Below are 25,937 nucleotides of genomic sequence, written 5' to 3'. Positions count from 1 at the left end.
AATGTATCAGTAATAGATAATTGTGTATAAGCACGTGCTCTTTGTGTGTGTTCAACTTTATATTTTACTTATCATACCAGTATTCGCAACTTATAAATCTGAGCTCTGTCGCTATAGTGCTGCGCTGGTATTTAGCATTTAGCAATTAATAGTTGTTTATCGTGATTCCTGCCGCTGGATTTGGCCACACGCTACAATCTTAAATATCATCGTCACAGTCTGCTTGTGGCGTTACTACACAATGCGATTTTAAGAAACTTTGTTCCACGTACAACCATAGAATATATAATAATAGTACCAGTACGGAAGTCTCACTCCGTAATATCAATTAAAGAAATAGGGACTCTTGCGGTCATACAATAAAGTGTAATTCAGATCGCACAGCGCTACTAGCCTATATTTTAATTCACCTAGAAGTTGCCTCTCTTTCTATCGCGTGACTCTTACCTCTTCTGACGACATTAGGGTTGACTTCTTTACCTATAACTGTTACCTAGTATAAGATCATCTTATAAAAATATGTTGCTCAGTTTTTTCAATAATATAAATAGATATGTAATCGTAATTTTAAATCAATATTCTTTTGTGGTAAAATTGCAGATAGTAATGTTTGCGTTGGAAGACCACGACATAGTAATACCTACTTAGCATAGGAAATAAATAGGTAGCTATCATGAATGGTAATTTCATTATAATAATAATCTCCTTATAATAGATTGATTCAGCGTCTTATGGACGATTAAAACCTTTAATATGCTTTGCTTTATTTATATTTCTCCATTTTTAAAATATCGGTTGGATCGGTGAAGTAGATGACTACAAAAATCGCGCGTGCGTCACTGCTCCCTCGTGAGTCCCTATTCGTTGGCCTACTGTGTAGAGGCCGCCACACGTACTTATGATTTCTATACCTACACGGGGAGTGAGACAGGTCTGGTACAACTGTGTAATATACCTTCTTTTTATGAAAATAAGGGACGAGACAAGCAGGATGTTCAGCTGATGGTATTTGATACGCCGCTCAGGAGTCTTGAAAAACCCAAAAATTCTGAGTGGCACTACACTTGCGCTCGTCACCTTGAGACATAAGATGTTTGAGACATAAGAAGTCTCATTTGCCCAGTAATTTCACTAGCTACGGCGCTGTGGTACCCATAATCTACTTCCTCGAGCCGTGTTCCCAGGTATGGTATGGGATAGAGGCTCCTGTTTCCGCAATTAAACCAGTAGCATGGGTCCATTTTGCATACAGCATTGGCCAGTTACTCCAACCAGCCCAGCTCCTTCCAGAAGTTCAGAACATTCCTGGGGTGTTCGCAGACTTCCTGGAGCGACCTCGTATTAGTTAAGGTTTTAGCCGGTCAGTTGGCCAAACCCGCACATTCCAGGATTACGTGAGTGACCGTTTCGTCCTCGGCTAGACAGCCTCTCCGTTACGCCGATTGTGAAAAGGTGCTGCAAGACTAGATGTTGTGACTTGCTAGGGTCACAACATCAGGTGTGCTGATGCCTGTTGGTCTTCCCTATTCCAAAAAAATATATAAATTGGAAACCATTTGGAAAAGTCACTGTTACTATTATGTGTAGACCAAACAGTAAGTATAATATAATGTAAATTATACAGTCCATATAATAAACTGCGCTGCTATAGTCAATAGGAACACATAAACACGTGGCCTTAACGTTGTAATTATGCACATCGATTTTATTGTTATTAAGTCGGTGTAAGTTAACAATAACCATAGTAGGTATTATATTACTGTGGTATGTGTGCTAAGGCGTCACCTGTCACCACAGACCGCAGCCTCACTGGTGTTTGCGAGATATAAAAATGAAATAGTGAAGTATTATTATTTTCATATGTTATGGCAATGTAGAAGAAATAAATTGTGACCTATGAGATTCCAGACCTCACGCGCAGATTTAATAAAAAAAAAGTGTGTGTGTACTTAAGTATGCACGCAAGAAGTTATACTTCTTTAGCGTAACAAAGCAAAAATCCTTAAAATTATTTATTGCTCCGGCTACTCTATGATTGTAGAAGGAACAATATTGTAAAAAAAACTTGCAAAGATGACTTTGACAATAAATTATTAAATAACGAATACGGCTATATGGGCTTGAACCAGCAAGCAAAGGCTTGTCCTAATAAGGGACGAAGAAAATAAAAAACCAAGGAATCAACTTCACGCTGTTACTTTTGTGTTACAGTGATGCGCGCGCATCTTAAAATTTCACTCTTATATTTGTCATAACTCCTAAATAAGTATAACTTCAATTAAGAATAATTTAAATACTTAACTCAATATTTATCATTGGATGTATAACTTGATGGTACTTCGATAAGCACTTGTGGGTTCAGTGCGGAGGGCGAGGCGAGAGGTTTAGAGGTGATGATGGACAATGTGCTCGATAAGGGCTTGCTCAAGTCCGGTGGCGACCTCGCGTTGTGATGCCGTGACGTCATGAACCGCGACACCAAGACGTCGCGTCGCTTCACAAAGTTGATGTTAATTACGGCCGATTCTTATATTTTATCGCATATTCATCGTAAATTGCAGGAATTTTAAAACAAACAAAGCAAACATAACAAAGCAAAAATTAACTCCAAATACGCCTCGCTAGCTCGTTAAGGTTTCATCGTATTTTGGTCTTGAAGGTGGTAAAAAACGTAAGGTATATACATTGCTATATAGTTCTGCAGCGAATCAGGTCCAAAATCACCTTGGATATATCCCGTGATAATTTTACTATCTTAAGGACATGGGTACCTTCAAAAAAAGCGCTTACACCTTCATTAAAGGCCGGCAACGCACCTATGATTCCTCTGGTGATCACTAAACATCAGTTGACCGCTCGTTTGGCCTCCTTTTCACAAAAAAAAAGTTTTCCACAAAAAAAATACAATAGGACTAAAAAGTGAACTGATATAACAATTTTGTTTTTACAAAAGTCGGTCATTCATCATAAAAACCTACTGTGGGAAGTATGATGAAAGTCGAACACCACGTCCATCATTGAAAGACAAGTGCCAATGAAAGACACATATTGTGTACATATCATTAACCTCATAGAGCAGGCCAACCAACTCATGTCACAATCGTGGAGAGTTTTACGTTCACGCGCGCTGGTGTGACGCGCGCGCACACCACTTGAAAGAAGATGTAATATGCTTTTACAACAAGATCCCAGAAGATGTTCAAAACAAAAGTATTACGTTGTTCAAAAGAATTGTTAAAAAACGTTTGTTTGGTAAAGGTTACTATAACATAAATGACTTTCTTAATGATACCATACATTGGGAGTGAACCGACCCCCCTCAGGCTATTAAATAATTGTACAATATTACTTTGTAAACATATTTTTTCGATGAAAAAAAAGCCCGCTGAGTTTGTTGCGCCCATTCTTCTCAGGTCTGAGGCATTCGTTTTGGAATGGGTGGTAGTTTTCGACTTTTTAGTAAGTGATGTCACAACTCACATCTTATTTTGAATAAAAATGTTATTATGATTATCTTATTTATATCATTATGAAAGCATATTATTATTTTTGACTTGGGGTATTAGGAATCCTCCCAAATTTTTGTAGAATGAAAATTGTGTTTTACTACTTACCGTTTGTGAAGTAATTCTTACCATCAATTTGTAGTTTATTCATTTGCGTTTGATAAAGATTAATATAAAGTAACTAACTACGTAGGTTCAAGAAAAGTTTGCTTGGAAAAAAAATATTTAATAGTAGGACAAACGAGCACCCCGTACCACAATAATATGTGGTAAGTAATCACAGCCGCCATATTTTCCTGTGATACCAGGCCATTCAAAAATTATCATCGTCGGGAAATTAGGAAGGTGAACCCGCTGTCATGCTGAAAACATCGTTCCTTGAAAGTGCGGTTTTCAAGGAACGTTCTGCCAAATCCCACCAAACTATGGAATTAGCTTCCTGGTGTGTAGCGGTGTTTCCAGGATGATACGACATGGATACCTTCAGAAAAATAGCATACATCTACCTAAAACGCCTTTGCCTTGAGGCCGATGAAACGCCTCTTCGTCTCCTCTGCAATTGCGGCTCACTAATGCATAAGCGTAACACCATCCTTGGCGACTATACCTTACTCCCAGATGCTGTTTGTAATACTCGCGTTAAGAAGATACTGCGGTTCGTAAATGCGGCAGGGCTTGACGTCAAGATATAAGTATGAGTGGCCTGTGGTGAACACAATAGTTCAATTCTGGACGCGGTGTTACTAGGACCCCATCAGGACTAGCCAAATAGCCACCCTCTGCAAATAATAATAAATACCTAAAACGCCCCGTACTTGTATTCCTCTTGTTGCAAGAGAGGAACGGTGATAACCAAACATCAGGTGATAAGTATGCTCGTTTGTAATCCTCTTACAAAAAAATAATAATAGCGAGTGTAAACTTATATGTTTGTGTATTCAACGACACAGGGTAACCTTACGGTTGTTACTTGTTAGATTACTTGAGCGCGTGAATCTATAATGGGAATAGTTGTTGTCGTCTTTCCTTATTTAGTGTTCAGACAAAGGTGCATTTCTACAGTGAAGCAGTTATGTGTAAGCATTACTGTGTTTCGGTCTGAAGGGCGCCGTAGTTAGTAAAATTACTGGGAAAATGAGACTTGACAACTTATGTCTCAAGGTGTCGAGCGCAGTCGTAGTGCCGCTCAGAATTTTTGGGTTTTTCAATAATCCTGAGCGGCACTGCATTGTAATGGGCAGGGCGTATCAATTACCATCAGCTGAACGTCCTGCTCGTCTCGTCCCTTATTTTCATAAAAAAAGACTCCGTCTAAAAATCACATTTTCTCCAGTAAGAGTAACCGGTAGCCGATAGACTGTAACATTAAAATTTAAATAGAATTTATATACTAAACAAGTCTAATGATAGTTTATAAATTAATGAAGGATCATGTCAAATAATTACTATTTTGTCTGTATGTGATTATTGCATTAAGACTGGGAGCCGAGCCGATGGCCTTGAGGAATCCAGCCGAGCCTCGGACACCACTCTCGCACAAGATCGCCATAATTTGATTAAGAATTAGAAGCATTTTTAATGTATTACAAATAAAATAGAATTTTTAAATAGTATTGGTGCACCATAAATAAATGTTGCAACAATTTTTATCTAGATTGAATTATTATCATGGCTGCAACTGTAAAAATTAGTAACAGTTTTTTTCGCAATGTCCATTAAAGATAGAAATGCAAAGAAAAAATGATTTTCTTCTCATACTCAGTAGACATATAATTATTTTTTTATAAAATAAAAGCTTTATGTTAACAGTTATGTAATAATGGTTTCAATTATGTGCTATTATTGCGATTTCTTGGGATAGCGGGCTTACCCTCCACCGAGTTTCTAGCGAAAGCAGGACGAAATCGGACATTGACAACATGGCGGCTCTAGTAAGAATGTCTTGCGAATTAAGGTATTTCCTTCTGATTATAACATATACATATAAATATTTTGAAAATGTAAAGTGTATATTATACGTTGCCGTAAACATAGAGTTAAGTATTTGACGACCGTTCGTGAAATATTAACGACGTAGGTAATAAATGTTTAATTTATTTTAGATATAACTTCGGATCGACGATACTAATAATTTAATAACTAATAGAATTAATTCTTAAATATATTGTTTATCAATAACAATATATTTAAAGATTGTAATAATAACAACATTATATTTGACCAGTGGGAGGCTCCCTTGCACAGGCTGCCGGCTAGATTTTGGGTACCACAACGTATATTTCTAACGTGAAGCGGTACTGTGTTTCAGTCTGAAGGGCGCCGTAGCTAGTGAAATTATTACTGTGCAAATGAGACTTATCATCTTACGTCTCAAGGTGACGAGCGCAGTTATAGTGCCGCTTAGAATTATTGGGTTTTTTTAAAAAACCTGAGCTGCACATTAATGTAATGGGCAGGGCGTATCAATAACCACCAGCTAAACGTCCTGCTCGTCTCGTCCCTTATTTTCATAAAAAACATAACCAGAGCTTTAATAATAACTATACAGGAAGGGAACGTATTTATTTCACAATTACGTAGCGCTGTCGCAGCCTGGCCTTAACTCTTATTGTATTTTTTGTTTATAACAGAAGTTTGACTTAAATAATCTTAAATAGTTACCAGAAACTGAATTATTTGAACGCATTTAATGATTAGTTTGTAGCCTTGAAAATTTCTCCTTTTTCTGCTCGAAGCGAGCAAAGAACAGTCCACGGTCGACAATCGACACCAACGTGTTTCCTCACTACGTATACGAGTACACATTATGTATTATTTCCGTATTTTTAACGTTCGCAATATATTTTGGTTTATCGCATGTACTTTGATAGAACTGGTATTCTTTGTCTAATCATCTAATGATTTATTTTATGCGTAGTTCAGTTGTAAATCATGCATAATAAATAAAATTATACATGTAATGTGTAATGTTAACTACTTATATGAAATGGTTTTATAACTTGCAGTGACAGTCGCTTTTTGTGAAATACGAGGGAAATGGTCACTGCCGCCCATGCTATTTAGACGAATATTTAGATAGTAGACACGCGTCGTCTATCAAGACCATATATTTGTATAAAGTTACATATCGATTTGTTATGTTTTTAAAGTGATAACCCTCACTTCAAGGGTCAATACACAAATAAAATTTGAAAACAAAATTTTATGAACGATGCGGGACTCCAACACACGACCATTCGCGTTCTATGCGATTGCTCTGCCAACTGAGCTAACAGTTCCGAGTGACGTATCGTCATAAAATCTTGTATGCTTTGTTCAACTCTCAGGTTGTGACTTCATCTACAGGATCTACTTTATAGTTACCTGCTCAACCCCAATATTTGCATATTAGGAAATTGACTTGAGATATCGCTCTAGGATTTACTAGAGCGATATCTCAAGTCAGAAGTGAGACAGTTTGTCTGTGAGTTAAAATATTTAAAAATTTACCTTAAATAGGTTTCAATTAATTCTAATATCAAGAACCTGGTCAGGTTTTAGCAGCTTTTATGATTACTTGAGTACGATGCTTGGGATAAGTTGCATATATTTTAGGATTTTTTGGAATATGACAAGGCACGTTATTTTGAACATACGTTATGGAATATAAATAATAAATGTAAATTATAGTCTTTTTAAGTATAACACCGACATTGAATTGTAATGAACTCAAATATTTTCGGAGTTTTTACTTAACTTCACGGAGAATAAAAGTTATTTAATTTATATTTAATGGGAAACGCCCTCGGGGTTCCGAAGTTGAAATGAGTGTGCCGCAGGGATCTATTCGTGGTCTATTGCCTATCTGATCTTTCTGGAAACATTACGTTCACAAGATTGTGTTCATTGCCGTTGGCACTCAAAATGAAATGTCGCAATTAAAATTTGATGATATAATGCAATCTCAAAAGTTGTCAATAATTAATCTATTCTAATCTTTGTCAATTTTATTAATATTTTCTGACAGATCGATGACTGACAAGTTATAGTGATGTTCTATAGGACGTAATAATCGATATCGCTTATTTTTTTGTAAATACAAGGTGGACCAAAAGTCCGTTTACATTTGAATCGATTGCCGCGTCTAGCAGCGGCGGCGGAGCGGGGTGGAGGGGTTACGCATTGCAAGAGCGGCCAATGGGAATTTAGTACCATGGCGTCGTTCAGCGGTAGTCAACGTACGTTTTCTGTACGCGAGTACTATCGAAACAACGATTCTGCGACCTTAGCTCACCGAAAATTTTGCAATCATTACAAGATACGACACAAAAATCAAGCTCCATCAGGTGTGTTAATTAAAAAATGGGTGCTCAAGTTTGAGAAGACGGGTTTAACAATGGATTTACCTCGATCTGGCCGGCCTAGAACGTCGAGGGACCCCGAAAACGTGGAGCGAGTAAAATCGTCTGTTCGTGACCAACCTGGACTTCTCGAAAGCGGTCTGCTGTCCTTAACGTGCCAAGATAATGATGTACTAAACCGCATTCTCAAGAAAGATTTAAGTCTACATTCCTGTAAAATCCAAATGGTGCAGGAATTAAGGCTTCAGGACCATGCCACTAGGTTGCAGTTTGCGAACGAAATGGTAGAGCGATTCACCAGTTTTACAAACATTTTTTTCTCAACAAGGCACACTTCCACCTAAATGGGCATGTTAATAGACAACATTGTCGTTATTGGAGTGACAATGACATATCATGGTGATCAAAAACCCCTCCATTCCAGCCAACCAACCCAGTAACTCTTGACAAATTAAAGGACGTATTCGCACAGAAATCCAAAACATCTCAACAGAAACATGTAAAGCTGTTATCGAAAATTTCCGCTCTAGATTGCAGCAATGCCAGAATAATGAAGGATTGCATATGGAGAATGTGATTTTTAAGAAATAAATTCCCCTTTTGTTTACTATCGAAAACAATGAACAATTTTGATCTACTGTAATTAGTTTTTTTAATCATCATTCGAATTATAAACGGACTTTTGGTCCACCCTGTATAATATAATATTTAGTTTCTTATTTATTTATATGAAAATAAATATTGTAATCGTAATAATTATATATAAAAATTATATTATTATTGCTTTACCACGATTTGATCTTTTAAGATATTCAAAAATATTCAAGATTAGAAAATTATTATAAAGTAAGCATCTCGATTAATTAAAATTGTAACAATCTTCAAAACTTTCTTCATCTCTACCATTTTTTATGCTGATGATCTACAGATTTACGCCCACTCTTCTCTCGAGAATCTCCCATCAACAATATATTTACTAAATGCAGATTTAAATCATATCGCTAAATGGTGTAAGATGTATGGATTTCGCTTAAATCCACACGAAACACAGGCAATCGTTATTGGCAGTACATCTATCTCATATTGATTGGTCGAATCTTCCTCCAACTTGCCCAAATAACGTCAGCCACAACGCCCAAATAGCGACTTACTGAAGGGTACACCTTCAGATAGTCGATAAAAAAAAGACATGGAACACACAAATTGACAAAGTCAGTAATAAGATTGTTGCAGCCAAGGGTACCTAGCGTAAACTTCATAATTTTTTACCTATTCCACAAACCAATATTTACTACCAAAATTTTGCTGGCTCAATCTCATCTACTCTCTAGTCTTGACTTTGCAGATACTAGCAATCTTAATCTTACTTACTTAACATACTTAAGAGTCTTCAAAATTTCGCAATTACATTCACATTGGGGGTTACGCAGATGATATAATATTTATTCAGCACTACAGTACTTACATACACTTGTATACCAGCGTCGCATATAAAGTTGTTATTTGTCTGTGTCTCCCAGGCGTGTTGGACACCAGCACCCTGCTCCGCGGTCGCCGTATGCGCTGGTCCCTGGCTGCGCACGACATCTGCTTCACCAACGCCATGCACGCCGCCTTCTTCGCGCTCGGCAAGTGTGTGCCCGTGGTCAGGGGCGCCGGCGTCTACCAGGTATCACGGAAATGGACTTGTCTTTTTTTTATGAAAATAAGGAAGGAGACGAGCAGGATGCTCAGCTGATGGTAATTGATGACCCCCTGCCCATTACAATGCAGTGCCGCTCAGGATTCTTGAAAAACCCCAAAAATTCTGAGCGGCATTACAATTGCACTCGTCACCTTGAGACATAAGATGTTAAGTCTCATTTGCCCAGTAATCTCACTAGCTAAGACGCCCTTCAGATCGAAACACAATAATGTCTACATATTTTTTCTTCACGGCAGAAATAGGCGCCGTTGCGGTACCCATAATCTAGCCGGCATACTGTACAAGGGAGCCTCCCACTGTTCTGATGTTAACTTTATTTTAGCTGAGCTCATGAATTTATAGCTTTTGTCATTTAAACGAGGTAATTGAGATGCTTTTAAATACTTATCTTTATTTGATGAAGGAAGGAACATCGATATCGTATTTGTTTCGATTCCAGCCGGCGATGGACTTCTGCGTGGAGCGGCTGTGCTGCGGCGAGTGGGTGCACATCTTCCCCGAGGGCCGCGTGAACGTGGACAAGGAGCACATCCGGTTCAAGTGGGGGGTGGGGCGCCTGGTGCAGGACACGGCGGCCCGGGGCCGAGCGCCGCTCGTGCTGCCCGTGTGGCACGAGGGCATGGACCGCGTGCTGCCCAACGAGGAGCCCTACCGGCTGCGGGCCAGGAACCAGCTCTACCTGTGCGTGGGCGAGCCCATCCAGCTGCTGCCGCTTCTCGATAGGTTATTAGCATTTAGAGAAATCAATATGGCATCATCTTTCACACTGTTATTAACCAAAAGCATAACGATGATAGGCCTAACGCCAGCAATGTCCCAAGATAGCAAACAGGGGGGACTGCGCCAGGGGAATATAGATATATATACATCATCCTTCACACTACATTGTCAAACTTAGGTAGTTTTTTCGTAAACCTCTAGTGGCTGGATCAAAAGTTGATGCGCACCTTGTAAACCATTCTATAGCTTTTATCAAAATTAGTAAATTCGAGCGAGAGAAGACAATTCTGACCGTCTAGTGAAACGCAATTTTTTAATTTCAGATTAAAAAATATGAATGCATCGGAGGAGGAGACACGCCGGCTCATAACGGAGCGCATCCAGGACGAGCTGATGAGGCTAAGGGAGCGAGCGCACGGCCTCATGAGGCGTGCGTGCGGCGCCCCGGCCGACAGCCTGCTCAACGATCGCAGCCCCGGGGCGCCGCCCCCCGTCGCCAACGGCAAGCGACAGAGCTGGGGGCCCTCGCCCGCCGACCGCGACCAGGAGAAGGAGCTGTGAACGACGCCTCCAACTGGATGATACACTTCGATGACCACCGTTCGTTTGCCCCAATCATAGTCCAGTGACGACTGACCGAACATTCAATAACACACAACGAGACGGTTGCCGGCTTTGACTCATACTTGACGCTAGTGGCATCAGCTTGGATGATCTGTGCAGTATGACCGATATTGTAGCTGATCACAGTGTGACTGGATATACCTCATTGTATATTATGTTTGTCTACGTCCCGTAAAGTGACCCGGTAACTATGGCAACGGCCACCCTTGTTGTGTTTCCAAGTGCCCCAAACTCCAAAGACTTTGTTTTGCTGTAAGTAAAGCTTTATGATTAGTTCCTGAGAGTCCAGTGATATGATTAACAACGTTTTCTATATGCAAAGTGTTTAGTTTAGTGTGAATCATCATATCAAGAGACGGAACAGTTTTGTATGTGGATATATGTTTTATATGAATGTTTACATGGTGCGGCGTTTTGTATCGACGCGAGATGCGTGCTACACACACATAACAATTACCTCGTTCGCTGCTAGTATCTGTTAAAGTGTTACAAACAGGTGTGCAGGAATAGGAATGCCTTCATAGGTGTTGGATATTCAAAGACAGCTTCTATGATTTTCACTGTTACCTTTTATAAATTACTTACCTGTCGGTTTTTGTTTAGTTTGAACTTTGTAAATTTTACGAAGCTAATCTGATCTCTTATCTTATCCTTGATACTTAATAATAATTCGATTAATCAATGGATCGAAGAATGTATCCCCTGTTTCTTTGTCACATCTTGTGCGGAACTATTTCAATCCTGGATGGATCATAATATGTACATTAAACTCGTTTTTATAGATATAGATATGTGTGTGTGTGTTTCGGGCATTTAGCACAGTACTCCTCATTTACTACACAGAGATTATATCTTTGACAGTGGGTGTATGATTGAATTAGTAGTGTGTCATACATACAATATTTCATGCAGAAGTTTTGTAGTAAATGAGACTTAGATTTAGGATTGGCCTCCGCTGCGATCCAACTAGATACCACAGGCGTAGTCGCAAAGTATCTCATTTACGGCAACTATTAGTACGCCCAAGTGGACGTACACGAGCCTGTCTCGAACAATATGTGACGTTGGTATGCCACATGTTCTGTCAAACTTTACTTATGTAGTAAAACTTTGTAAAAATAATACTACAAGAAAAATATAGACACTGGGATCACATATCATCAGTAAGTATTTTTTATTTTATTAATTCCATTGTAAGATAACATGAAGTGTATGTGTGTTAGAAAATTTCAAAGATGTCATTGAGTGTCAAGATGCCACACACACAAGCATCTAATAGTTGCTGTAATAAAAAAGGTATTGTTATTATACAATATATTGTTCTTAGGTAGTGCTGAATTCAGTTGAACCGCAGCGGAGACCAATCCTTAATCTAAGAAATGAGAGTTATCAGGAAATATATTATAGGGACTGTCTAGGCAAATGTTTATTTTGTGGCATTTTACTATGAAATCTGTATTAAGAGGTTTAGAAAATATATTTCCTAATTTTAGCATGCCAAGTCTAAAACTATATTTTAGAAGAAATACAATAGAACTTGTCTTTTATTCTTAACATGTATGTATGTTGTGGTTGACTGATAGATTAAACATTTGTCTCGACAATGTGATATGACTGTGTAGATGTAAGGCAGATGTAAGTTTCATACATCTTAGTGTCGTCTGTGTTGTATGTTTATACTAAATCATACAGGCTGTAGACTTGCAATAAGTTGCCTGTTCTTTTTAAGGTAGAACTTATTGCACAGACCAAGTATAGTAACTAGACATTGGTTTGGCGTGGCCAACATTAGACAGATAATATCCTATATATAGGTACATAATCGAACACAAGTGTTCTTTCACTATCACTTTTACATCTTAAAACACAACATCACACCATATTTCCTTCCATTCCTTAAAATTGTCACTGATATTGAATAAATAGTGGATATTTCACACATTTCACAACAATAATAGCTTATATTTATAGATGCAAATAAAAGTAAACAAAATATCTATGCAGTGCTGTCAAGTTTGTTTAGCACACCGGGTGTGCTGACCTTGAAAAAACCGGCACGCATGGCGAAACAAAAAATCTGATCACTCTATCTCATTTCTTTACATAAGACTCGCATAAGTTTTTCTTTTTCTCGTGTGAGTGAGACAATCAATTAGTCTAGTTACTATACTTGGTCTATGACTTATTGTATTTTATAATAATAGACAAAATATGAGCTTCTCTTAGTGAATCTGTCTCCTGACATTATGTTTTTAGTATTTTTACCATATATTACCTAGTTGGTGTTACTTATATCCTTGTTATGTACTTCAAATTGTCTACACTTTTGGTTGCTAACCTCATGGAAATATAATGTTGTGTGTGTGTCTCATCTTCTTGTGTGTGTTATTGTATATTAATACTTGCGTTCACATTCTGTTCTTCCATTATTGTGTTAAGATAAACAAATTGTCTATTTTTATTTTTAGAATTTTTTATGGACTTAATTCGTAATGTTAATTATTATCTAAAAACCATATTCATTTTGGAGGTTACGTTATTGAAGGTAAAGCACATTAAACATTGGGCATTATTCGCTATGTCCAAGTAAAGAGTTTATTGGTAACAATAAGTTTCATTTTTATTTGAATATAATGGGTAAATTGGAGGTAATTCCAGAAAAATGTTCCAAACCACAGTCATGTCGAAATTTAGCTAAGAACAAAAAGCTAGTCACGGGATTCATATTAACGGACTGACAAGAAATGGCAGCCCTGCTGTCAGTCTTTAAATGACATCATGAGTTAGTAGCCCAATCCACATTCCTTAAAATGTGATGTTTGTGGCTTGGAACGTTTTTCAGGAACTACGTCCAATTATTATGCTTAAAAATAACACATGCGAAAACAAAACTTTGAGTAAGTAACCCATTGGTTCAGTGAATAATGTTAGAATTCAATGTCACATTATGTAAGTTGTATTTTCTATTCTGTGCTCTAATCTAATAATATTGAATACTATGTTACGAGGGGTTCAAGACATAATTATTGTGGACCTAAGTTAAAAGAGAAATTTGATCCATAAATAATCTAACTCACGCAACTAGTGATCAATGAAATCTATAATTCCATTTTAATTGTTTATTTTTAAATAACCTTGAAATATATGAAAATAGCATACTAATGCTATTTTTAAGGGTCCCTGACGCTTCACGTGATGGACACAAAAGATGTGTAATCTAATGATTCATCTCACTTGAATGTCATGATACTGGGACGTATATCGTGTGATTTCAACCAGCGATAAGCCCTTTAATATTATTTGTTACGAGCACTTTACAATTTACTTGAAGGTGGCAAGCGAGGCGCTTGATTAACTTAATAAAAACACAAGACCCTATATAAATATAGTATATATTAACGTTATTGACTGAGACGGATTCAACTTACTTATTATTTTAAGTCTTCCACATACTTCATACATTAATAATTGCGTGCTATTTATCTTAAATTATTTATTAAGAAACAACATGGTTTTTGCTAAAGTCAATGATTTGCAATATTTTTTAAGATGTTTTATTATAAGATGAGCTTTGTTGTTAGGCACAAATACCTCAGCCTCTTCAATCAATGGTGTGCTGTGTATTTTTTATAAATGATAGTCAGTAGCTTAGATCAATTTGAGTGTATTAATGAATGTATGTATGAGTGAGTATCTCTGTTGTTCATGCAAGTTCCTGATCGTTTTTGTGTGTATTCGTGTTATTTTTGTCCAAAGTGAGCACTTTTTGAGGCATATGTATATTTTTATTTAATAAATCAATGAATTTAATTCTGTTGTTATTTTTGTGCTATTAAATAAATTATTATATAATTATCTACTATATTAAATAATCCACTTCTGGTCAACAATATTCAATTATGAAAAAACTGAATCAGCTTATAATTAAAATATTCTCACGGTTTTGATAATAATGCACCACCACATAATCCCTGGTGCGGCCATCATACATGCCGGCGGTAAAATACCGACATGGCGCCGTGCTTAAGGCGCTTTTCAATTTAAACATTCATTAATTGAGCGGGCCCGAGGGCATTCTCTCAATAATGCTGCGGACATGTGCTCCGGAGTTTTTGCCGGTCCTTACCCGACTTTCTCCGGCTACTACTTAGGCTTTTGTGCACCAGATCCCTAAGAAAGGCGCTCCATCTAACTACCGTCCCATTGCCATTACCCATGACTCGATCATCAAGCGCCAGCTCTTGGGGTACCTAGATCACAAGCTGTTTTATTTTTATACCTTCTTATCCTACTAATCTTCCCTTTTATGGCGTGCGTCGACGGGAACCGGAACAAACTTGTGTCTGAAATCGGGAACCGTTTTGCAAAGTTTCGGAATGGGGCTAACAACATTTAGTCCAATTAAACCCCAAAAAGACACGAGTTTATGCGTTCACCAGTAATTTTCCCTTTCTCCAATCCCATTGATTCGAGATCACACCTCTAACTACCACAGCCTGTATCGGCATACTATGATACTCGGCGTCAATTTATCGAGCTACGTTCAGTTCCGACGTCTCTTGAAAGAGAAGGCCAAATTGGCCTCTAAAAAGTGTTCCCAGTAAGGCAAGACAGTACTTCATTACAGGCTATCGCCTGCACCTATATAGGGCGCAAATTCGGCCTCACATGGAGTACTGTTCTCACCTCTGGGCGGGTGCTGCCCAGTACCAGCTTCTTACATTTAACCGCATACAACGAAGAGCGATTCGAATAATCGACGATCATTTCCGATCGACTTGTTTGGCGTTGCTAGAACTGTGGGTTACATAGGCTGCACTAAAAGTATCGGGAATGGAATATTTCCACTGTTCCTGTCATATTAAAATCTTTTTAATTGAAAACTCCTTGGTTTTAAAAATCTAATACAATTTATTTAAAAAAAGATTCTCGGTCTTGTCACAAGGTCGTCAAACTTGTTTAGTCGTTGAGAAAATGGAATTGACACGAGAAAATTCTAAAGCGATGATTTATTATGACTTTCGAAGTGGCTTAACACAAAAACAGTGTGTTGACCGGATGATTTCTGCATTTGGTGATGAAGCCCCATCCAAAAACACAATTTATCGCTGGTTTGCTGAATTTCAACGTGGACGTGTCAAGCTCAGTGATGATCCCCGTCAAGGTCGTCCAAAAACTGCAGTCGTCAAAGAAAACGTTGATGCTCTGCGTAAGCTGATTGAGGAAGATCGACATGTGATATACCGCGAAATTCAGGCAACTTTAGACATAGGCATGAGTCAAATACAAATAATCTTGCATGAACAATTAGTTGTAAAAAAGTTGTTTTCCCGATGGATACCGCATTTGCTCTGTGAAGAGCAAAAAGCGGCTCGCGATACTTGGTGCGTCAGTACTCTCGAAAGATTCCACGCAGGATCATCAAATGCTGTATACAACATCGTTTCAGGTGACGAATCCTGGATATACGCGTACGAACCCGAAACAAAAAACCAGTCACGAGTTTGTGTGATAGAAAATGAGTTAAAGCCAACAAAAATGGTGGCCACGTTTCTCTCCAAAACCGGCCATGTTGCGACTATTCCTCTTGCGGGACAAAGAACGGTTAATGCAGAATGGTATGCTAGCATTTCAATCATCAAGTCATATCCGATCGGCTTGATTCTCTAGCATTGCGTAGAGATGTGGGTTCTCTCTGCATCTTCTACCGCATTTATCACGGGGAGTGCTCAGACGAGCTGTTCGGGTTGATTTCAGCGGCCGAATTCCACCAACGGACATTACGTGCAAAGTACCATCCGCATTACGTAGACGTCTGGCATTCCACAACCGCGCGTTTTGTCCGAAATTTCTTGCCTCGCACAGCCACTTTGTGGAATCAACTACCGGCAGCGGTCTTCCCGAACATACGACTTAGGGACCTTTAAGAAAAAAGCATACTCCCACCTTAAAGGCCGGCAACGCATTTCTTGACACACCTGTTGTTGCGGATGTCCATGGGCGGTTGCCTCACCTCTCCCCATCCCGTGAGCCTCTTGTCCGTTTGCCCCCTCTCATATAAAAAAAAATAGGAACCTTCAAGAATAGAGTATACTTAAACCTTAAAGGCCGGCAGCACATCTTCCCGTTTGCCCCCTGTACGAGTGGAACATCGCACATCACGTTGCGCCCTGTCAGCAGTTGCGCTGGCGCGTGCCGTGTTTCCACATTTTCCCCCAGTTCGCGTTCGAGCATCAGTCGGTTCGCGTGTGCTCACAACCATTTACCATTACAACCATTTAGACTAAGTACAATAAACTAATTGTTCTTAAGTCTAGTTTAATTTATGAACCAAACATAAATTAATCTGTACGGCAACCAGAACACCGTACATCTTGGTCCCTCGAGCCATTTAACCATTAATAAGACCAGTGACCAAACGTGGTGTACATCGTGGTACAGCGTGGAGTAGAACGCGGTCCTTCGAGATTTAGTCGTAAATCGGGACTGTCGCGAGTGAATAGTGAACGCATGTCAGTTAACCTTAATTGCGACATTTATACCAGTGCATTTAATTAACCATACCATATCATTAACCATAAACAATGGTTTATGGTTAATGATATGGTAATGACCAAAGTGCTTCGAGAAAAACCAGACAACCACGCGGCACTATTCAGAGTGAGATCTTTTATTTTGTTACATATTTCATACTTGTTACTATACAATTTTAACCATGGAAGCTCTTTAACAACCCAAGAACAAATAATGTCAACAATGGAAACCCTTCGAACCAATTTTAAGAAGGATGGGCCGGAGCGTAAGACGCCTGCCTATATTGAAAAAAGATTAAATACTTTAGATGGCAATTTTTTTTTTATTACAAATCATAGTTACTTTAGGGATTGTTATTATCAAAAGGCTCTACAATTTTATAATGATTTGAAAAATCTTATAAGTACATTCAAAGCAACTAAACCATTATTAAGACCGGCAACCCCACTGTCTTACGACTCAGATCGTCAGGTAACACCAATGTCGCCTGCCGTATTCCACATCTAAGGAACACTTGACGTCCCAGAATAGTTCTAGTCGAGGTGAAGATATGCTACGAAAGCAAAAAAGTAATGTTAAAGCTTTAAAACGCGCCATTGAAGCTGTGGATATAGAAGACATATCCGAACCTTGGGAAATTGAGGACGTCTTGACCAAAATAAGGTCGAGGTGGTCGGTCATCGACTCTCTCTGCATTGGGAGATCGATAGTGAAGGAATAGATAATGATGAATACGAGGCAGCTTTCAGTGCCTACGAAAATATTTTTGAAAACATGCAGAAAGTCTTAAGATCAAAAATGTATTCTAGTAAATATAGGGAAAATTCTACTCCTCAAATGGAGATACCAACATTTAGTGGCAATTATCAACAGTGGTTGTCATTTAAGGATTTGTTTTGTGAAACCATACACAAACACAAATCCATACCAAATGCACAAAAGATGCAATTTTTAAAAAATAAATTAAGGGGTGAAGCCGATAAACTGGTACAGCACTTAAAAATTAGTTCAGACAATTACTCAATTTGTTGGGAAATTTTAAACCACAGATATAGTAACATGCGTCTTATTTTTAATTCGCATATTCACATATTACTGAATTTACCAAATCTGCAACAACAGTCAGCCGCACTTATTAAAAGATTGCACGACACCACTAATGAATGTCTGAATGCTATGAAAGCAATGGGGGTCGATATAACATCTTGGGATCCACTAATTATTAACATCTTAGTCCAAAAATTAGATACAGAGACTCATAACGACTACATAGAGTCACTACGGAACCCGAGGGATTTACCAACTATCACAGATTTTTTAAGTTTTTTGGAAATTAAGTTTACCTCATTGGAGTCTACAAAACGTAGACAAGATTTTCGGTCAAGTACATTCAATCCGACAGGCATTCATGAAAATCAGAAGAGCTCATATAAAATAAGAAACAATAATTATGTGAATAAAAATATTCAACATAAGTCGATTATTAACCATTCATCAATTAGGTCGAACGATATTGCATTACAAAGGATGTGCATACTGTGCAAAAAGGAACATTCATTTTTTTTTTTATGGAATAGGAGGACAAACGAGCGTACGGGTCACCTGGTGTTAAGTGATCACCGCCGCCCACACTCTCCTGCAACACCAGAGGAATCACAAGAGCGTTGCCGGCCTTTAAGGAAGGTGTACGCGCTTTTCTTGAAGGTACCCATGTCGTATCGTCCCGGAAACACCGCACAAGGAAGCTCATTCCACAGCTTCGTGGTACGAGGAAGAAAGCTCCTTGAAAACCGCACTGTGAAGGACCGCCACACATCCAGATGGTGGGGATGAAATCCTAACTTGTGGCGTGTCGTGCGAAGGTGGAATTCGGCGGCAGGAATCAGGTTGAACAGCTCTTCGGAACACTCCCCGTGATAAATGCGGTAGAAGACACACAATGAAGCGACGTCTCTACGCAACGCCAAGTGATCCAGCCGTTCACAGAGTACTGGGTTCCCGACAATTCGAGCTGCTCTGCGTTGCACGCGGTCAAATGGATCGAGCTGATACTGGGGTGCGCCAGACCAGAGATGACAGCAATACTCCATGTGAGGCCGGACCTGCGCTTTGTAGAGCGCTAGAATGTGGGCCGGCTTGAAGTATTGCCGTGCTCTATTTATGACGCCCAGTTTCTTTGAAGCCAGTTTGGCTTTGCCCTCCAGATGGCCACGGAATTGGCAATTGCTCGAGATTTCGAGACCCAGTATTCCGATACTTGGCGAGGCTTTAAGGGAAGTGTTCTCGAAGAGCGGTGATACGGCAAATGGGTTTTTTTTAGTGGTAAACGCGCAAACTTGAGTCTTCTGGGGGTTAAATTGGACAAGGTTCAACCTACCCCATTCCGCGACCTTCTCGAGAGAGGACTCGATAGAAGACACAAGTTTCTCCCGGCACTGGTCGACGTTTTCCCGAGAGAGACCTGCATGGCCCGTGTATACGGCATCACCAGTGCTGTCGTCTGCATAGCAATGCATGTTGGCGGTGTCCAACATATCATTGATATGCAGAAGAAACAGCGTGGGAGATAGCACACAGCCTTGGGGCACTCCAGCGTTCACGGGCTTGGGATTCGAGCAATAACCGTCGATAACGACCTGTATGCTGCGCCCAGTGAGGAAGCTGGAGGTCCACTTGCATAAGCTCTCGGGAAGCCCAAATGATGGAAGTTTTGCGAGGAGCGCCTTGTGCCATACACGATCAAACGCCTTCGCTATATCCAGACCAACTGCCAGGTCTTCGCCCTTGCTTTCAATAGCCGCCGCCCATCTATGTGTTAGGTATACCAGAAGATCGCCAGTCGACCGACCATGGCGAAGCCGTACTGCCGGTCGTTGATCAACTGGTGACCCTCAAGGTATACCAAGAGCTGGCGGTTAATTATGCTCTCCATGATTTTGGAGAGTAGGGAGGCAATCGCAATAGGCCTGTAGTTTGCCGGATCCGAACTGTCTCCTTTTTTTGGGATCGGATGGACAAGGGCATGTTCCATGAAACATGGACTACGGCTTTTGAATAAGAGTGCCGGAATAAACGCGTTAACACCGGCGTCAACTCAGGGGCACACGTTCTAAGCACGATTGGAGAAATGCCATCCGGCCCGCTCGACTTCCTGACGTCCAACGAAAACAGAGCTCGCCTAACAGTTTTCTGTCGGAACTGTACTTCAGGCATGGAGCTCTGACACCGCGGGATGGTCAGCGGTGTTTTTCCGTTGTCGTCAAGAGTCGAGTTGGAGGCAAAAAGAGTGCACAGGAGATCGGCTTTCTCTTTTGCCGTATGGGCCAGGGTGTCATTCCTCATGTGCAACGGCGGCATGGACGGCTGGTTGAAGTTACCAAGAGCAGCTTTCGACAACGACCAGAACTTGCGTGTTCCGGTCGGGTAACTGGAAAGCTGCTCGCCAATTTTGACGACGTGCTTCGATTTCGCACGGGCGATTTGCCGCAAAAAAAATCTGGAGGCACGGTTATATTTCCTCTTCAGAACTTTGCAGTTCGGATCCTTTGAGCCCAGCGCCGCAACCCAAGTTCGATACGCCTGTTTTTTGCAGTCAGATGCTGCTTTAACTGACGCATCGAACCAGGGCTGTGATCTGCCACCGATCGGTACTACAGAGCTTGGTATAAAAATATCCATGCCCTGCAGTATCACATCGGCTATTGCAACGGCGCAGGCACTAGGATCATCCGAAAGGAAACAAACCCTGCCCCAAGGGTAGGATGCAAAAAAGGAACGCATTCTATCCCAATCTGCTGACTTGTAGTGCCAAACACGGCGGGTCGCTGGTGGTCTGCGACGTTGGCGTCGGATAGGCACTACACTCCTGACCAGGCAATGGTCGGACGTTCCGAGAGGGGCGTCGACAGAGACCTGGTAACCATCGGGATGTGTAGTCAGCAGAAGATCTAATAAGGACGGCATGTGGCTATCCACATCCGGGGGCCGCGTCAGCGACTCAACCAATTGGGACAGACCATACGCCAATGCAAAATTATGCACAGATCGCCCTGCGTAGTCTGTGGTACGTGATCCAAGCCATTCGGCATTGTGCCCGTTGAAATCACCCAAGACTACGATTTCAGCGGAGGGGATCTGAGCAAGCACGTCATCAAATGTACGTTAAATATGACGTATCGCTAGGTCGAGATATCTGCGTCTCCGTAAGGAAACACAAGGCCGGCTGCGCCGTCTCAAGGTGGTGGTGGACGGCGTTTAAGTTGGAGTGAATTCCCCGGATGTTACAAAAGTCCACATGAAGCGTGGAGCGGGGTACCGTGGTGTTGCTGCCCTGTTTGTCCTGTGACATACGCGGTACTGTGCCCTCCCCAGAATACGAAGGGCAGCCCGAGCGCGAATGCTCGGGGAGGGCTTCTTCGGCTCTACAAGAGCCGGTACCCTCCTGGGGTAATTTCTCTTTAAATACCTCTTTAAATACCGCTCTCATATTTTGTTGGGGGGGGGGGGGGGGAAGGACGGGGGGGAATTGCCTCCGGTCCTCGACACTAACCTATGCGAAACATAGCGGCACTAGGCCGCTACTTCACGCCGGTATTCTGTGCGAGTGTGGTAAGTAACCCGGACGAGTCTGGCCCGATTGTGCTGACGTCATAAGACAGCAGCGTGACTCTCCCACTTTCAAAAAGCCCGTAGTCGCCTCTTACGACACCCTTGGACCTGGGACTACCCTTTTCTGTTTACGCCCCGGGGCAGCACAGGGCAAAATTATTTCAATGCAAAACATTTTTAGATTACTCACCAGAAAACCGACGAAGAACCATTGAAAATAACAACTTATGTACGAATTGCTTAATAAATCACTTAGGCAAGGAGTGTAGATCAGAAAAAACATGTAGATTTTCCCAAGAAAAACATAACACACTTCTTCATAAAGCTTACATAACGTACTTACCAACAAAATCAAGTCAGCATGCAGTGGAAGAACCTAGAAAAACTAATATATGCGTTTCTACCTTACCCCCACAAGTATCTCCTAAGCAATAGCTTAGGAGATAATGAGCTGTGGCTAATAAGCCACAGCGAAAATTAATATTGAAGCTGTAGACGGTTCCCAACACGTCATGCGCGCTCTGATTGACCCATGTGCAGAATCTTCGTTGATAACAGAGAATGCAGCACAGATATTAGGCTTACCACGCATCAACCGAAACTGTCTGGTTGTAGGAGTTGGAGAGAAATCTATAAGCAGTAAGGGAGCTATTAAAATCACCATATGCTCATTAATTAATGACTTTAGCATTACAACAGAGGCGTATGTCATGAAACAAATAGTCGGCAACTTGCCTAACCAATCGTTTACCAAACCAGAGTGGCCACAAATTAATAAATTAACTTTAGCAGATCCAGAATTCTATTTGAAAAGACCTGTAGATCTTATATTAGGTGTAGAAGTATACAAACTAATCATACTACCAGGCTTTATTCGTAAAAGCGCAATGCAACCTGTTGCTCAAGAAACGGAGTTGGGTTTGACCTTAAGTGGTGGTATTCAACTACAAAATTATTGCCATGTCGTAAAAATTGATTTAAAGGATATCCGAAAATTTTGGGAGATAGAGGACATTTCGGATAATGCTGTAGATATGAAAACTGATGATTTCTATTGTATTCAGCAATATCAATTAGAGACGCAACGCCAACCAGATGGACGTTACGTTGTGAGATTACCATTAAAACCAGATTTTAAAGAAAAATTGAGAGAGTCCAGAACCAAAGCGGTCGCCCAATTTCACCAATTAGAGAAACGTTTTATCAAAAACATAACCATTTAAGAGAATTATAAGCAATTCATTAACGAATACATTGAATTAAACCATATGAAGCAATGTTCCGGTAACCAGACACCGGAATCATATTTACCACACCATTGTGTGATATGCGCGGAGTCATTGACCACTGCAACTCGTGTCGTTTTTAACGCATCAGCTAAAACTTCGACGGGTTATTCGTTAAACGATTTAATGTATAGTGGGCCAAATCTACAGAAGGATTTACTCACCCTTATTATTAGTTGGCGTCAATATGAAATTGCTTTTACTGCTGACATCGAAAAAATGTTCAGGCAGGTGTTACTCAATGAGAAAGACCAACCTTTGCAAAAAATTGTTTGGCGTGACCATCCCAAACAACCACTTAAAAATTACCAGCTAGCTACTGTTACATACGGCACCAAGGCTGCACCATTCCTAGCTATGATGACTTTAAAACAGTTAGCCAAAGATGAAGCTCATCCTTTTCCTGAGGCAGCAGAAGTAGTGAAGACCAGCTTCTATACTGATGACGTATTGCACGGGAGCCATGACCTTGAATCCGCAAAAAGGTTAAAAGCAGAACTTATAGCGCTGTTAAGTTCGCGTGGATTCAATCTCAGAAAATGGTCATCTAATAAACTTGATTTATTTGATGAAGATACGGAGAACAGTAGTAATGATCACACATATATTTTCAAGCACCAAGAGTCAACAAAGGTCTTGGGATTACAATGGAAACCAAGTGATGATAAGTTTACGTTTAACCTAATATTAGAACCATCGTTAAAACTTACCAAACGCACTTTATTGTCTGATATATCAAGAATATTCGATCCACTTGGTATATTATTCCAGGAAATTTGGTTACTTGATCTTCAGTGGGATGATATATTCCCAGAAACCATTGTATCTAGATGGGATACCATAAGAAATAACTTAAATAATAACATAAAGCATATTAATATACAACGTTGGCTACAATGCAACGCTAATGACACCATTGAGCTCCACGGATTCTGTGATGCATCTGAAAAGGCTTATGCTTGCGTTATATACGCTAGGATTTATAAGAAAGATCAAAACAAATCGTCGGTTGTCATCGTATCATCAAAAACACGGCTTGTTCCGTCCAAGAAGATTATTTCGCTACCTAGACTAGAACTATGCGCCGCTGTTTTACTATCAAAATTGATAAAAACAACTTGTAAATGTTTGTCTAAATTTAATATTAAGATATTTGGTTGGTCTGACTCCACAGGATGGTTGAGCGGAGATCTTAATCGATGGAAACCATTTGTGGCGAATAGGGTCAAACATGTAATAGAACAAATACCGTCATCATGCTGGGGCTATGTACAGTCTAAGGACAACCCTGCTGATTGCGCAAGTGGAGGAATCACGGCTGACCAGCTAGTTCAGCATTCTATATGGTGGTCCGGACCAGGTTGGTTGCTATCGTTTGAGGAAAAAACCACAGAAAGTACACCCTACAGTACAAATGAAGAGTTTAAAATTTCAACATAAATAAATGTGTCTACGCTAAAATATGATAATGACGTCATAGAAACCTTATTAAGCAGACATAACAATTATAAGCAAGTATTGCGGGTTATGGCTTGGATGCTTCGTTTCTCTATGAGATTGAGTAACAAACCATCATATCTAACAATACCAGAACTGCGAAAAGTTAATATAATTTTATTAAAATATGTACAATCATTGGAATTTTCAGAGGATATCAGATATATTAAAAAGCACAAGCGAGCGCATCCTAGGAGTAAGATTTTAAATTTGCATGCTTTTCTGGATGACCAAGAAGTTTTAAGAGTGGGGGGACGAATATCAACAGCAAATATAATGAATTATAACATGAAACATCCTATAATTTTACCACACAACCATCATTTGACGGATATGCTTATTGATTGTGCTCATAGAATGACTTTCCATGGCGGGGCACGTTTAACGCAATCATGGCTTCGTCAACAATATTGGATTATAGGCGGATATAGTGCAGTTAAAATGAGGTTAAGAAAATGTATTATATGTAGAAAGCATAATCCTACAAAACATTACCAATTAATGGGTGATTTACCACCAGCTAGAACCAATATTTCGAGACCATTTTATCATACAGGAGTAGATTTTACAGGGTTTGTTGATATAAAGTCAGCCAAAGGAAGAGGAATTAAATGTACCAAAGGATACATTGCTGTATTCATATGCATGGCAACCAAGGCTATTCATCTGGAGCTTGTATCCGATCTTACCGCGTCTGCATTTTTAGCAGCTCTCAGTCGACTATCAGCTCGTCGCGGAACTCCACGTCACATGTACAGTGACAACGGAACCAATTTCATAAAAGCCAACAGAATGCTGCAGGAAGAGATGGTCAACTTGAAATCCTTAATAGACGACCAGTTCTATACGCAGATAACTGAAATGCAAATTGAGTGGCATTTTAACGCTCCGTCTTGGCCCAGGAGGCCTTTGGGAAGCCGGAGTTAAAAGCCTTAAATACCACTCGAAAAGAGTATTAGGAGAACAAAGGTTGACATACGAGGAATTCTCAACGCTATTGGCTCAATTAGAGGGGCCTCTGAAATCTAGACCGTTGTGCCCCTTAAATGAAGACCCAGATGATTTAGATTTCCTCACACCGGCTCATTTTCTTTCAATTGGTCCAACATTAACCATA

The 25,937-nt window shown here is 40.0% G+C and overlaps 1 protein-coding gene across 10 annotated transcripts in view; it reads left to right on the top strand.

Annotated features, from left to right (window-relative positions):
• LOC126967724 (tafazzin) overlaps positions 1-14,705 on the top strand; it is a 164,053-nt gene extending 149,348 nt beyond the window's left edge. For all 10 annotated transcript variants that reach the window (XM_050812344.1, XM_050812343.1, XM_050812338.1 and 7 more), the window contains 3 exons: positions 9,367-9,515; positions 9,991-10,274; positions 10,595-14,705. In XM_050812344.1, coding sequence (XP_050668301.1) covers positions 9,367-9,515; positions 9,991-10,274; positions 10,595-10,832 — 671 coding nt within the window. In that variant the 3' untranslated portion in view covers positions 10,833-14,705. The remainder of the gene's footprint in view (positions 1-9,366; positions 9,516-9,990; positions 10,275-10,594) is intronic.
• Positions 14,706-25,937: the final 11,232 nt, after the last annotated feature.

This window comes from Leptidea sinapis, chromosome 13 (genome assembly GCF_905404315.1).
Source record: "Leptidea sinapis chromosome 13, ilLepSina1.1, whole genome shotgun sequence".
NCBI lineage: Eukaryota > Metazoa > Arthropoda > Insecta > Lepidoptera > Pieridae > Leptidea > Leptidea sinapis.
This window is presented reverse-complemented; position numbering and strand designations above follow the sequence as displayed.